This window comes from Dissoconium aciculare (genome assembly GCF_010015565.1).
Source record: "Dissoconium aciculare CBS 342.82 unplaced genomic scaffold K489scaffold_3, whole genome shotgun sequence".
Taxonomy (NCBI): domain Eukaryota; kingdom Fungi; phylum Ascomycota; class Dothideomycetes; order Mycosphaerellales; family Dissoconiaceae; genus Dissoconium; species Dissoconium aciculare.
In genome coordinates this window covers 2,248,895-2,263,582 of record NW_022984953.1, presented here as the reverse complement: position 1 = coordinate 2,263,582, position 14,688 = coordinate 2,248,895, and the positions used below count along the sequence as shown (strand labels likewise).

General features: G+C 56.5%; 6 protein-coding genes across 6 annotated transcripts; 4 read left to right on the top strand and 2 right to left on the bottom strand.

Moving 5' to 3' along the window:
- Positions 1-67: 67 nt before the first annotated feature.
- On the top strand, positions 68-1,594 carry K489DRAFT_163757 (Nitrilotriacetate monooxygenase component A/pristinamycin IIA synthase subunit A). The gene has a single exon (XM_033599317.1). It carries the CDS (start codon positions 170-172, stop codon positions 1,535-1,537), a length of 1,368 nt encoding a protein of 455 aa, XP_033462683.1. The 5' UTR covers positions 68-169; the 3' UTR covers positions 1,538-1,594.
- Positions 1,595-1,651: 57 nt separating this feature from the next.
- Positions 1,652-2,920, bottom strand: K489DRAFT_387520 (acyl-CoA dehydrogenase NM domain-like protein; the record flags this gene model as incomplete). The annotated part of the gene is made up of 2 exons (XM_033606330.1): positions 1,652-1,708; positions 1,763-2,920. 2 exons carry the CDS (start codon positions 2,918-2,920, stop codon positions 1,652-1,654), a joined length of 1,215 nt encoding a protein of 404 aa, XP_033462682.1.
- Positions 2,921-3,467: 547 nt separating this feature from the next.
- K489DRAFT_393353 (uncharacterized protein) lies at positions 3,468-8,031 on the top strand. Its single transcript, XM_033606771.1, has 3 exons — positions 3,468-3,893; positions 3,952-6,820; positions 6,876-8,031. Exons 1-3 carry the CDS (start codon positions 3,718-3,720, stop codon positions 7,590-7,592), a joined length of 3,762 nt encoding a protein of 1,253 aa, XP_033462681.1. The 5' UTR covers positions 3,468-3,717; the 3' UTR covers positions 7,593-8,031.
- A 623-nt stretch (positions 8,032-8,654) lies between these two features.
- On the bottom strand, positions 8,655-10,368 carry K489DRAFT_314395 (t-complex protein 1 subunit gamma; the record flags this gene model as incomplete). Its single annotated transcript, XM_033601006.1, has 2 exons — positions 8,655-10,252; positions 10,344-10,368. 2 exons carry the CDS (start codon positions 10,366-10,368, stop codon positions 8,655-8,657), a joined length of 1,623 nt encoding a protein of 540 aa, XP_033462680.1.
- Positions 10,369-11,667: 1,299 nt separating this feature from the next.
- On the top strand, positions 11,668-12,557 carry K489DRAFT_163677 (uncharacterized protein). The gene has a single exon (XM_033599316.1). The coding sequence runs from the start codon at positions 11,877-11,879 to the stop codon at positions 12,384-12,386; it is 510 nt and encodes a 169-aa protein (XP_033462679.1). The 5' UTR covers positions 11,668-11,876; the 3' UTR covers positions 12,387-12,557.
- A 214-nt stretch (positions 12,558-12,771) lies between these two features.
- K489DRAFT_378173 (DUF887-domain-containing protein) lies at positions 12,772-14,663 on the top strand. Its single transcript, XM_033604345.1, has 2 exons — positions 12,772-13,487; positions 13,612-14,663. Exons 1-2 carry the CDS (start codon positions 12,993-12,995, stop codon positions 14,299-14,301), a joined length of 1,185 nt encoding a protein of 394 aa, XP_033462678.1. The 5' UTR covers positions 12,772-12,992; the 3' UTR covers positions 14,302-14,663.
- The last annotated feature ends 25 nt before the right edge of the window (positions 14,664-14,688 follow it).

Sequence of the window (14,688 nt, the reverse complement as noted above, 5' to 3'; positions counted from 1 at the left end):
GGATTTGTAATACAAATGACGTTACCTGCCCGTGCTCACAGAACGATTCACGGATATAAGTGATGAACGGCAACTCATGGGCATTGATTATCGCGATGCCGAACACATCGTATCCAAGGAACAAAAGTCTCGGGGTGAAGTATTCGGCTGCGGTCACAAGTAACCCAAGATGACTCCCAACAAGAAGCAGCTCCATCTCACGGCGTTCATGCGGCCCATCTCGCTTCACCCAGGAGCATGGAGATATCCCGGTTCGTACCCGGATGCGAACTTCAATCTGAAACACATCACCTCGTTCATTCAGAAGCTTGAATCAGCCAAATTCGATGCTTTCTTCATGGCCGATCATCTAGCCGTGCTGAACATGCCCGTCGAGGCTCTCAAGCGCTCCCATACAGTAACATCGTTCGAACCATTCACGTTGCTATCAGCGTTGGCGATGGTCACTGATAAGATTGGACTCGCCGCGACTGCTTCAACCACATATGATGAGCCCTACCATATCGCACGCCGGTTTGCCTCTCTCGATCACATCAGCAATGGCAGAGCGGCATGGAACGTAGTAACTACTGGAAATCCGGAGACATCGAAGAACTTCGGCCAGGACGAACACAAGCAACATACCGATCGCTACAAGCGTGCGCGAGAGTTCTACGACGTTGTGACTGGCCTCTGGGACAGCTTTGCAGACGATGCTTTCGTGCGAGACGCCGAAAGTGGCGTGTACGTCGACCCCGCCAAGATACATACTCTCAACCACGTCGGCGATGATCTGAGCGTCCGGGGGCCGCTGAATATAGCACGACCAATTCAGGGATGGCCGGTCATCGTTCAAGCAGGACAGTCCGAACCCGGAAAACAACTAGCCGCCGAGACAGCCGAGCTCGTATTTGCCTCACCTCCCGACCTCAAGAGGGCCAAGGAGCTGTACGCAGATGTGAAGAGCCGTATGTCCAAAGTCGGACGGGACCGTGACAGTCTCAAGATTCTGCCAGCGGCCATGATCATCGTCGGCGACACCATTGAGGAGGCCAAAGCGAAACGTTTGGACTTGGACAGTCGCGTGCACTATGATACCGCCATCAATTCCCTCTCAATCGCCTTGGGATCCGACGCTTCCAATTTCGACCCTGACGGCCCACTCCCTGATGTCATCCCGGAATCCAACGCGAGCCATACGGCACGGCTGGGCGTGATCGCGCTGGCTAAGGAAGAGAATCTCACCGTTCGGCAGCTCGCGCAGCGATACGGAGGATTCGCCGGGCTCGCTTTCGTCGGCACGCCGCAATCGATCGCCGACGAGATGGCCGTCTGGCTCCACGAGGAAGCTTGTGATGGCTTCACGGTGTGCCTGCCGTATGTACCAGAAGGCTTGGATGATGTCACGCAGAGGCTGGTGCCGGAGCTGCAGCGACGAGGACTGTTCCGGGAGGATTACACGGGGAACACGCTGAGAGAGCACTTGGGACTGCCGAGGCCAGAGAATCAATTCTTCCCCGATCAGAGTCGATGGAATATATTAGAGTCGACACGCTGAGGTCAAGGCCGTGGGACGTCGGGACTTGACTTTTGTGTTATAAATAGATAGATGTCCATAATGAATCATGAATTTCGTCAAACATCGTTGCCACGGGATCGGAATCTCCTCCTCTTAATAGCTCCTCGGCAATCCGAGCGCCTTCTCGCCGATGAAATTCATGATCATCTCCTGTGCATTGTTAGCGTCGTGAGCGAATCTAGGGAGCTGATGGAATGAACATACCCGGCTCACTGGCGCGATCCTCGGCACGAAGCACTCTCGAAGATACCGCTCAACATGATATTCTGCAGCATAGCCCATGCCACCCATGGACATCACGCTTCGCTCACACGCATTGAACGCAGCCTCCGCAGCGAGATATTTGGCGCTATTGCACGCGATGCCGACCGCGTGCTGGGTAATGGAACTGTCGTATTCGGCATGGCTCGGGTTGCTTCGATCGTATAGGCGAGCCGCATGATACGTGGCCAATTTGGCAGCCTCGAGGTGCATGAAGGCGGAAGCAAGCGGATGCTGAATCCCCTGGTTCTGGCCGATGGGTTTGCCGAAGACGACTCGCTCGCGGGCATAGTCCGTCGACTTCTTCAGGGCGGCGTAGCCCAGGCCTAGAGCCTCGCCCGCCAGGAGACAGCGCTCGGCGTTCATTCCGTGCAGGATTATCTTGAAGCCTTGACCTTCGGCGCCGATGAGCGAATCGGCCGGGATGCGGTAATTGTCGAAAAAGACTTGGTTGGCGTCGACGGCTCGTCCTCCCATCTTTCGGATCTTCTTGATCTCGAGGCCAGGGGCTGTCTTGTCCAAGGGAATGTAGAACATGCTCAGGCCCTCGCTAGGCTTCTTGACATCTTCGAGGGCTGTCGTCCGCGCGAGAAGGACCATCTTGTCGGCTACCTGAGCATTCGTGATCCATACCTTTTGGCCGGTAATGCGATACGAGTCACCTTCCTTTGTCGCCGTCGTCTTCAACTTGAGGGTCTCGAGACCAGTATCGGGCTCCGTCACACCAAAACAAGTCCGCCACTCACCGCTGATGATCTTTCTCAGGAATGCATCTCGCTGATGTTCGGTTGCAAACTTGGCGATGGGCTGGGTCGCGTAGACATTGGCGTGTACAGACTGCGCTCCTGCCAGACCCGCTCCACTCTCCGCAATAGCTTGCAACATCATAGTGGCTTCCGAGATACCTAGGCCCGCGCCACCAAGGTTTTCTGGTAACGCAATTCCTATCCAGCCATCCCTTGCCAGGTCTGCATGCAATCCATGAGGATACTCTTCGTTGTAATCGTGTTCCATCCAGTATTCATCACTGTACTTCGAACATATTTTCATCACCGCATCTCGGACTGTGAGCTGTTCGGTAGAGAAGCCCGAGAGCTCCATCAGCCGTCGCGACGGCGTGTTGGAGAGCGTTCGCCGACATGTTACAAACGCTTGGTTCCGTGGACGGGCAACCGCAGTGGCAGATGAGGGAAGACATGCAAGGCGCCGGACGGTGATATGGAGAACTTTCGACATGGTAGAGACGAAGCATCAATATGACGAGACACTATGTTATATATATGTACGGCAAGGCAGTCGAATATTGTGCGTAATGCTTTTGAATACCTGGTTATGGCAGAATCTCAAGCCGCGAGTCGCATGATGAGTAGACGTGTGGGTGTTTGCCCGTGATCAGCGCATCAGCCGAGACATCCGCTCCGAGTCCCCAGTCGAACGTAATGTGTCTGAGCATCAACTGCCTCGAACATGTAATTCCACGATCAGCAGAGAGAGCACTTATGTTTCGCGGCATTTTCTTCGCAGCATTTTCTTCGCAATATTATATCCTATACGCCGGGGCAAACGGACAGAGTCCCGTGTGTCGAGCAGCGGGAGACTTGCCAGTGACGTTGTGCTCAAATTCCAGTCACGTGAAGACGGCTGGGGACCGCTACCTACCCCATATTTACGCGACTAGTAAACAACAAACGCGCAATTCGATGTCCATAGACACTGGACCTCTTCAATATCTGCACAATTGACAGAGACATTCTGCTCAACGACAGCACGAATCCCCTCAAAACTCGAGTACCAGGCGACGATGTTATTGACGCGCTCATAACGCAATTACAACGAGGCGATCTGCGCTCCAACTCCACGACTTCCACCTGGACAATCCTAATCACAACAACACAACAATGGCGGCGCCAAAATCGAAAGCGCAGCCGGTTGGCTCGTCGCAATGGATTCAGAGTGAGCGACAACAGGCGTCAGATTTTATCTCTCAAGAAGTCGAAGAATTTGGGTATAGCGCACGCAATGAATTGGAATGGTTGAACGAGCATATGGCGGACGTTTTCAGCACGACAAGAGTGTTCGTAGAGGATTACACCGCCGCTTTTGTAGAGATCGCGCTGATAATCTTGTCACAGGAACTTCGCGGACGTTTTCAAAACACCTGGCAAGCTAAGAGGGAAGACACCACGCACAGCTCGAAAGCGAGATGCGTTGGCACCTCGACAGCCGCTTGCAGATATATTCGCTCCTTCAGTTCCACAAACAAGCGACTCGCCGCAAAGGCCGACTATTTTTGAAAAGGCGGCGCAGTTCGAAATCGCCGAGGATGTAGAGAATGCTGCAGCGGTTGAGAGACCGATCAGTGGTGGCCGAAGTCCTCGGCGCCCTGGTGTTCCTTGCACAGATTCTGGTTATCACGGCCTCACCGAGGATGAGATGGACGTTTTTGCTCCTCCAGCGAGTATCGACGCGTCAACTCAAGACACCGCACCTGTAGATGTGCTCACAACAATCGAAGAGCCGGTGCAACAACCAAAGGAGGGCAAAGCCGACGACACCGCCGCGAGCGACGACTCGTTTGTCTCGGCGAAGGAGCAGGATGCAAAAGACGCTAGCAGGGTGGTTTCGCTCGATGCGAAGACGGAAATGAACACTGTCGAATCTCAAATCGTCAGTGAGGAAGCAGTCGTTGCTGGTGACACCCAGCCAGACTCTCCGATGGGCGAGACGCAAGCATACCCAGACGTTCAAGAACTCGCATCAAGGCCAGGCGACTCCATCGAAGCTGATGTGGAGATGGACGATGCCGATGCACCACATTCGGAATTGTCAAGTCCAGAAAAGCCGCTGCACCGAAAGAGCAGTTTCACTTTCTCGGCTCTACCAGCTAGGGAACCACTTGGTGCGAAGAAAAGCATGGGTCATCTTGACAATCACCGCAGCAGCACTCTCGGCAAGTCTTTCGGCACGAAAGGCAATGATGCTGAGGACGAAGATGAAGACGAGGACATTATGGATAAGCTGGCCCAACTGAAGGAGCCCAGTAAGACCTCGACCCAGCTATTGCATGAGCGCATCAATCTCCTCGGCAAGACGAAGGACTCCCGAAGCTCCAAGATCGTACCTGCGAGTGCCCTATCCGGAGGAATTGTCTACCCTCAAATTCAGGAAATGGAATTTGACAGTCAGGATGGAACCACAGCTGTGAATTCGCAGGTGACAAATGATTCTCAAACAAAACAGCCACTTAAAGACGACGACGACGACGATGATGACTGGATCGCACCAGCTGTTCCAGCCAAGACTGCGATGCAAATGACCAGTGAATCGCGATTGCCGCAAGTACAACTTTCGCCCAATCGACCAGTGATGCATCAGAAATCCATCTCGACGACCGACATTCCGTCACCCAGACCTGATATGCCACACACTCTAGGCCATCAAAAGTCCTTCTCCGTCACACAATTCAACGAGTCAACCACACCAGCCGGATCTCCTACAGCAAAGAGAACATACGAAGGCCCATTGAGCGCGTCCAAGAACAGATTGTGGTCTGCACTCAAATCCGCCAAGAACATTTTCGCCTCATCTGCAAGCGCAAGTGCTGCAGCGAAGCTTGAAGCACACAACAGTTCCATGCTCACAAGGCAGATCTCGGTAGACGAATCTCGTGATGCGGCCGTGTTCAACATGCCTGGCGCCATGTACTCAGAGAGACAACTACCACAAAGCCCCAGTCGACCGACCTCCGCCATCTCACATAGCCCTAGCCGTAAGACTCGCAGCTCGACAGAAAGCGACAGGAAACGAGAAAAGGACGCGAAGAGTCAACAGAAGGCTGTCGATGACCTTGAAAAGGCACGCGAAAAGGAACGCCAGAAGGCCACCAAGCAGCAACAAGAAGAAAAGGCAAAGGCGGAAAAGGCTGAGGCCAAACGTTTGGAGGATGAAAGACGCGAGGCAGCGGCGCAGGCGGAGCGACCAGTCTCCACCGATGGCGAGAGGGACGATATGTCCTCGGCCCCATCTACCAAGTCTGGTGGAATGAGCTTGGGAAAGCTTCGCGCCCCTGGAAGATTATTGAAACCATCCAAAGAGACTCTCGTCTCAAAACCAGTTCCAGTTTCGATTCGCGTTACCGCACAATCACAACGACTTGGCCAAGGAGCAAGCTCGCAGTCATCGCTTGCGAAATCGCAGCACGAGAGCTCGGCTCCCACTCCGCTTGCCGCGAAGGATGGAAGCTTACGAGCTGCGTCGGTTCAAAGCAACAGGCCTGGCAGCGCAGCACCTTCAGGAGCGCGAGTCCGAGCACTCGAAGCAGCTGCACGCAAGAAGGAGGCGGACGCGAAAGCTGCACAAAAGAAAGCTGACCAGAAGCGTGAGCTCGAGCGCAAGCGGGCAGCGAAAGCGGAAGAGGAGAAGCGAGCCGAGGATGAACGAAAGGCGGCTGAGCAGCAAAGGGCTCAAGAAGCCAAACTCGCAGCGCAGCGCAAAGCGGCTGAGAAGCAAGCACTTGAAGCTCGTAAGCGGGAACAAGAGCGTGCTGAACAGCAGAGGCGGGAGCAGGAGCGGGAGCAGGAGCGAATTGAGCAAGAACGGCGCGAACGGGAGCGTGCAGAGCAGCAGCGACGCGAGCTCGAAACCTTCCGCCAACAGGAAGAGGCGCGCAAAGCAAAAGAAGCTCATGATCTGGCTGAGGCCATCCGGCGTGAGAGGGCGCAGCAGATGCCGGCACATCCGAGAGGCGATGTAGGTGGAACCTTGCGGCAATTGGTCAAGTCCACGATCCCGGTGCAGAATGGAGCCAAGCCTATCAAACGCGTGTTCAACCCAGACGATGAAGCATTTTCTCAGAACCAGCAGCGGCCACCAATTCAGCGAGGCCCGCCTTCGTATCAGCAGACCGATGCAAAGCGCAGGCGGACCAGTGAGGAACCTCAGAAGGAGCCCGAGAGACATTCGGTTATGGCTCCGCCCAAGCGGCCGTCGAATTGGCGAAAGGTATGCGACCGTTTCGAATTTTCGTTGATGACATTGATGCTGACCATCGCAACAGGACACTCTTTCCAAATTCCCGCACGGCTACTCACACGCGCCGCCACCCGCACAGCACCACAATACGATGTACAAGAAGCCTGGACAACCCATGCATCCCAGCCAATTGGTGCAGGTCTCCAATGCACGAATCCCCTTTGCAGATAACAATAACCCGCCGGGATCCTCGAACTACGCTACGTCCCAATCACACCTACAGCAGCAGCAACAACAACAACATCATCACAACGGGTACGACAACTACAACAACAACAACAAATTCAAAACCCCTGCCCGCCCCGCCCCCGGCTTCCCCAAATCCGCCGGCACGACCAAACCCCAAACCCCCTCCTACCTCCAAGGCGACGCCATCGAGCTCCCGGACATCGCCACCGACTCCGAGGATGAAGAAAGCGACGACGAGCGGGGCGGCGGACCCGGCGGCGGCTTCCGCGCGCCCTCCTGGGTGGCCAGCCCCGCGCTCCGCGACCTCCTCACCCAGCAACAGCTCGTCGACCCGGAGAGCGTCTTCGGCCCGATCGGCGAGCTCAAGATGGACGAGGTGTTCAAGAACGGCAAGAACGCGGACCGCCTGAAGCGCTTCCGCGACCGCGGCAGCAGCGCCATGTGGGTCGAGAGCGGCGACGCCGTCACCAGCGCCGAGAAGAAACGCGACATGGAGCTGCGGGAGCGCGTCGCGCGGGATGGCGGGTGGAGGTACGAGCCCGGTGCGTTGTAGAAGATGCTGCTTTCTCCGTTTGTTTGTTTGTGTTTTTTCTCCCTCCTCCTTCTTCTTCTTCCGCTCCTTGATGAAGGATTTTGGGAAAGAGGGGCCTTTCGAGGGAGGAAAACACATCGGTGGAGGGCGATCGAGGGGATTTCTGCGGGATGGATTTTATTGCTGGGTTTCTGCATCGTGTTGGGGGCGGGCGGGCGTTCCTCTGGGATTTTTTGCCATCGTTTGGATTCTTCCACCGCGCGCACTCGTCTGTCTGGATTTTTCCGCCGTCGTATCTCTCCGTGTCTCCCCCGCGCACTCGTTTATATCTCTTTCGCCCCTTTTTCCAGGAACCGGGACATTTACATACATACATACGCCTGTCTGTCTGTCTGTCTGTGGACAGCGCGTGGGATTCGGAGGAGAGAAACGGCATCATGATGAGTACTCGTCGGGGGGGACGGAGCGGGCGAGAGGAGTTTTTCTCGCCTGGCGTTGTGAGCAGAGCGGTCCCATCATCATCATCATCATCATCATCACTACTATTATCATTACTAGAGGAGGGAAAGAAAGCGAGCGGGGGGACGATCTTCGACCCATAACGACGGCGATGGGTAGGAGAGCAATACACAATTTTCCATTTAATTTTTTTTTTCACTTTGAAGACTGCATGTGCCCCTCCCATCCGCCGTCGGTGCTGCCCCCCTTTCCCGGTCGCTGCAGCACTTGGGGAGTTTACTTGGTTCACTCGCTCTCTCGGTGACGGACAGGGTCAGATCCGACGAGTCGGGGCCGTCGGTCCCACCGACCGACGGAGATGGATCGTACGAGGTCGGGTGGGGTTTTCGCGAAGATGATGAATGCGGGAGGGAAAATTCACCGCCGTTGGGGAGAGGGGGGGTTAAAAAACATCCCCGCCACTGAAACTCATCACACAAAGACGAAGCTGGACGTTCACCACTGCAGGAAGGGAAAAAGAGAAAAGAAAGGAAAAGGAGAGAGAGAGGTGGGGTTCTCGTTCGGATTGGAAGAGAGGAGAGACCAAAAAAAAAAGGAGAAAAGGATTATCTATTCCGTTGCTTTTCAATCGTCGCCGCCGCCGCCCATGTTCCCGCCGCCGCTCTGGGCGCTCTTGGCGCTGACGATGTCGTCGACGCGGAGCAGCAGGCAGGCGCTCTCGACGGCGGTCTTGATGCTCTGCAGCTTCACGGCCTGGGGCTCCCAGACGCCGAGGTCCTTCATGTCGGCGACCTTGCCGGCGTCGCCGTCGACGCCGAAGGTCGAGAGGCCCTCGGCGTGGCGGGCGCGGAGCTGGGTCAGGACCTTGATGGGCGAGGCGCCGGCGTTGGCGACCAGGGTGCGGGGGATGACCTCGCAGGCGTCGGCGACGGCGCGGTAGGGCCACTGGGCGACGCCCTCGACGCCCTTGGCGGCCTGGGCCAGGCGGACGGCGACGGCCATCTCGGTGGCGCCGCCGCCGGGGCTGAGGAAGGGGTGGAAGACGACGTTGCGGGCGACGGACATGGCGTCGAGCAGGTTGCGGTCGATCTCGTTGAGGATGTCCTTGCTGGGCCCGCGCAGGAGGATGGTGCAGGCCTTGGGCTGGCGGCACTTGGTGAGGAAGGTGAAGTACTCGTCGCCGATCTTCTCGATGTTGAACAGGCCGCAGGCGGTGCCGACGTCCTGCTCGCGGAGGTCGTGCACGCTGTTGACGATGGTGGCGCCGGTGGCGCGGGCGATGCGGTTGTTGTCGGTCTTGCGGACGCGGCGCAGGGCGGTGATGTCGTGCTTCAGGAGGAAGTGCTGGGCGAGGTCGGAGACGCCCTTCTCGGTGATGACCAGGTCGGGCTTGACGGCGATGATGGCGTCGCACAGGGCGCGGACCTGCTCCTCCTCGATCTGCAGGATGCGGTTCCAGTCCTCCTCCTTGGTGATCTCGATGTTGGTCTGGGACTCGCCCTTCTTGTACTCCAGCGTGCAGTCGAGGAGGACGATGCGGGGGTTCTCTATCCTCCTCCGCATCTTCGGGTGGGTGATGTCCTTGTTGAGCATGACGCCGTCCAACACCACGCTGTCCTCGATCTCTCCGCCGGGGACCTTCTCCACCCGGGCGTACCGTTTGATGTCGACCTCTTTCTTGCCGCCCCCCGCATCGTGGCTGACCGTCCGCACGGCGGTGAGGGCGAGGTTGCACATGAGGTCGGAATACCTCGAGGAGAACTTGGTGCCGATGGAGGTGGAGATGATGCCGCGCATCACCTTGTCGTCGTTGATGTCGACGGGGATCGACACGTCCTGGATGACTTTGATGGCGTCGTTGAGCGCACGTTTGAAGGCTTGGATGATGATGACCGGATGGATCTTCCGCTCCAGCTGCGGTATGGATAGGGCGAGGATCTCGCCAGCGAGGATGATGACGGTGGTCGTGCCATCTCCGACCTCTTCGTCCTGCGTCCGCGCAAGCTCGATCATGCTCTTGGCGGCGGGGTGTGCGACCTCGATCTCACGGAGGATGGCGTGACCGTCGTTGGTCAGGACGATACCGCCCATCGGGTCGAGCAGCATCTTCAGCATGGCCTTGGGACCCAGACATGATCGGATGATGTCTGCGACGGTCTTTGCAGCGGTGATGTTGGAGAGTTGGGCTTGACGCCCGGTCTGACGTTGGCCATTTTGGGTGTCTGTAGGACAAGGTGAGAAGGTCAGTAAGATTCCGATCGTCCATGATCGCTGGATTACGAGATAGTTGTCGGTCTCGGTTGGAAGACTCACTCAGGACAACGACTGGCGCCTGCATGGTGAGTTTGTGTGGTGGAGGACCCGCCTACCACGTATGAGGAAGATGGAAACGTGGGAGAGGCCAATACTTCAGCAGATGAAGCAGATATTTGTCGAGTGAGGTGCGTGAAGCTCGTCGCAGAGGTCGGCAATACGTGGTCTTCGTGAATCGTGGTCGTGTGTGGTCGAGAAGAGGTGTGGAGTGCTACTGGAATATGCTCTGGCCCTCAATATAATTCGTGAAGTTTATCGCTTGCCTGGCCCGAAGAATTTCTGCAGTAGCACCTCCACAGCTGCTTAAACCCTGAGGGATGGAGTGTTTGGTGATGCGGGCAGACGTCTTGATTATCTTATCACAGGGCGGATCTCGGGACGGCCCGTGGAATCTCTACGGAGCATCATATCGCGAATGTGTCCATATGTGAGTACGTAAGCATGCCGCACAGAGATGCAGGCGGGGTGGTCGGTCCCTTGGTCTCATGTATACACATATCACGTGATCGCATTCTACATCCGTCCACCTGGCTGGCGGGCAGCTGAGCAATTGCAATTGTGCGCAGGTGAGCAGCTCAGCTGTACACGCATGATGAGATCGACCCTCACTCAGCCGAGGCAAAACATCTTCCTTTCCAATTCCTGTACCCTGCTGGATCCTCTTCACTCCTCCCCATGCAGGGGAAGTGATGGATGGGAACAAAGACGAGGCGGCGAGTGCCTGTACCGGTACGACCGTCGCGACAATGGCCGCTGAATAGTCATCTATAGTCAGTCCTGTCGGTCACGTCCACTGGCACTGAAGCTGTATACTGGATGGACCGGGTGTCCATGTGTGCGTGGCCGGATCATCACCATCATCATCATCTGTCTCGTAATACATACTGAGAGATATATCTACACACAGCGGATGCCGGGGTGTCCGATGACTCGAGGCACGCGAGCACCGCGAATGATGAGTGAGATGTTTGGGCCGAGATCGAGCACGCTCACCGTCGTCGGAGACATCTGCATTATGACCAATGATGGAACGAATGAACAGTGCGTATGATAGAACCATCTTGGACAATTCATTATTACACATCCGATTCGGTGGCCGACGTGTCTTCATCAGGGCACCCGATGTCGTCTGTCTGGGGGACTCGGACTCGACGTCGATGGGTTTCGGTATATGCTGTAAATAACAATGACGATAATAATCATAATAATGGCACATACATCCACTTTTATATATATATATATATATATGTTATATACAAACAACCATAAATGCATATATACATCTGTACATACATCTATACATACATCTATACATACATACATACACCTGTCGTCCTCGTCGTCGTGATCGTGATCGTCGTCACTCTCCGCAACTGCCAGGTGGCCGCCGCCGCCGAACAGGAAAGAAAAGAAAAGCATCACCACCGTGTCGTGTGTCGACCGCGTGATATTTCTTCCCGCCGGTGGACACATCCATCCAGTCGATCGCTCAGCAGGAGGGGCGACACGTGCGTGGGATGCGTGCGTTCCCGGATGAGACGAACCCCCGAAAAGTCGCTCGTCTCCGGGTTATTTCTTTGGAAGAGGAGGATGGTGATGATGATAGAGTTCGGCAGTTGGTGCAGTAGTGTAGTGGGAGGGACGGGAACCGTGGATGATCGATCGTCGTCGCCGTCGACTCCGGTGTGCAGTGGACTGTATCTCACTCACACAGCTGTCACTCCCTACCCTCTCCATGTTGCGGAGTGCAGCGCGCAGCAGCAGCCCACGGGGAGTGTGGCCAACGTATACAGTAACCCATTTGTATATCATTTGTATGTCATTTGTATATCATTTGTATGTTATTTGTATGTTATTTGTATGTTGTTTGTATATTATTCGTATGGCATGGTATGTATGGTACGGTACGGGACTGCAGAGACGTTAGGTGTCATACGTGTGGACCTCGTGCGTGAGTGCGTGCATTCACGCCGAACCGTGTCTCGGCAGGCGGCTCTCTCCAAGTATGCATGTGTAGGTGGTGGTGGACAGAGGGATGCCTAGGTAATAACAATGACCAGCCGCATTCGACATGGTGATGCGATCAGGTCCGGCGTGACACCGTGACTGTGGCGGTGACTGTTGACTGGACTGCAGTGTGTGTAGTAGTGTGTGTACACCTATCGGCCGTAGAACACGACGAGGACATGACCCTTCCTGTTGTTCCTCCTGTTGTTCCTCCTCCTTCGCCACGGTTTGCCCTCCGCCTGAGCAGGCCCGAAACGACCTGGATGGAAGCGTATAAAGTGGGTTCTGTTCGCACCTCGCCCCGGTGCTTGTGTGGCTGACTCGGCGATCTCTCTCTCTCCCGTCGACTCTCCGCTTTCCCTCTTCGGCTTCATTTCAATCTTCATAGAACTAACTTGGCTCCTCTCTCCCTCTACACTCACCCGGCCATGCGGTGAGGCTTCCCATCTGCCCTCCTGGATGCTGCTGCTGCTGCTGTGAGCCCATCATCATCATCACCAACAGATTTATCCGCCAGATTGTTGCGGTGCAGGTGGCCATCCCACTGTGATCGACTCCTCCGCCATCAGCAAGCTCACTGTCAGCAGCAGCCCCCGCAGATCCCACCGGTGCTCGTGAGACGCCCGTCGTCGCCTCGTCACAATGCGCGATCCATTCCCCGTCGAGGCGCCCGAGTGGCTCATCCGCGTCGTTCAGCCGTACGCCGAAGCGGCCGGTTTCCCGTCCCTCTCGCTGCACGCGCACGAGGCCATCTTCGCCTTCCTCATGTACACCTTCGTCAACGAGGTCGTGTCGCCCATCGGCAGCAGGTTGATCTGTCCCAACATCTACAACAACTTCAGCCGGCGCACGCAGATCAACTGGAACGTCCACGTCACCTCCTTCTTCCAGTCCGTCCTCATCAGCGCCTTCTCGCTGTGGATCATCTTCTTCGATGAGGACCGAGCGGCCATGCGCGCGCGGTCGAACTATGAGGATCGGGTTTGGGGATACGACGGCATGAACGGCCTGTGCCAGTCGTTCGCCCTGGGATACTTCGTCTGGGACTTCATCATCTGCGTGTGGAGGGTGGATATCTTCGGGTGGGGTATGGTGGCCCACGCCATCAGCGCCCTCTCGGTGTTCTCGTTCGGATACGTGAGTCTGCTCCATTTCCTTCCAAGTCCTGCCATGGCTTCTCCCAAAATCATGAACGGATATCCAGATTTCTAGCTAAGTGGACGACTCGTGCTGACATACCCCGTCTCTCGACGGTCTCCAGCGGCCGTTCGTCTACTTCTACGCCCCGGTCTTCCTCCTCTACGAACTCAGCTCCCCGTTCCTCAACGTGCACTGGTTCTGCGACAAGGTCAACCTCACCGGCTCCACCATCCAGGCCGTCAACGGCGCCCTCCTGACCGGCACCTTCTTCGGCTGCCGCCTGATCTGGGGCAACATCAGCAGCATCCTCGTCTTCTACGACATCTTCCGCGGCGTGCGCTACGGCAACAGCCAACACATCACGACCGCGCGGCCGAGCTACACCCCGGCCGAGCTCCTCGCCATCGCCCGCGACGGCGACGGGCAGCGCATGGCCTTCGCCACCGAGTCGTCCATCCCGCTCTGGCTGGCGGCCATCTACTTGGCGTCGAACCTGACGCTCAACTCGCTGAACGTGTTCTGGTTCGGCAAGATGATCCAGACGATCCGCAAGCGCTTCGACCCGCCCTTCGGCACCAAGGGCGTCGGCCCCGAAGTGATCCATTGGGAGCCGCAGGAGCAGAGCACGCTGGCCGCGCTCGAGGGCGACGTCGCCATCACCGCCCTCGACCACGAACACACCCGCCGCCTGAAGCTCGGCCGCCAGATCTCCAGCGCGCCCGGGACCGTGCTCCAGGAGAAGACGCAGCCGAACGGCTCCAAGAGCATCGAGGTCCAGGGCTCGAGGACGGTGCGGTCGCGCAAGGCCTGAAGCGGATGATCGAGATGGAAAAACCCCCAGCGAGACGGGTTCGTGGCTCAAGGAGGCGGATGGAGGGGTGGTGTGTGTGAGAGAGAGAGTGAGAGAGAGATAAGCCACTCGCATGGGGCGGGATGGGGAGGACGGGGAGAAGGGACAGCCACCGCGACGCACGAACTCTTTTCTTCTCCTTCTTCTTCTTCTTCTTCTCCTCCGCGCCGGGCTGGACGTCTCATGTCATGTGGATTCGGTAACGATGGAACACGCGGGAGGGAGAGGGGTGGGGGGAACCGGACCATCCCAAACGACGGGGTGTCATGTATATGCGTGAAACGTTCTTTTGGAATGACCACTCGAATTAATTTTTTGATACATCCTGCAGATGGAGGTGAAAGGAGG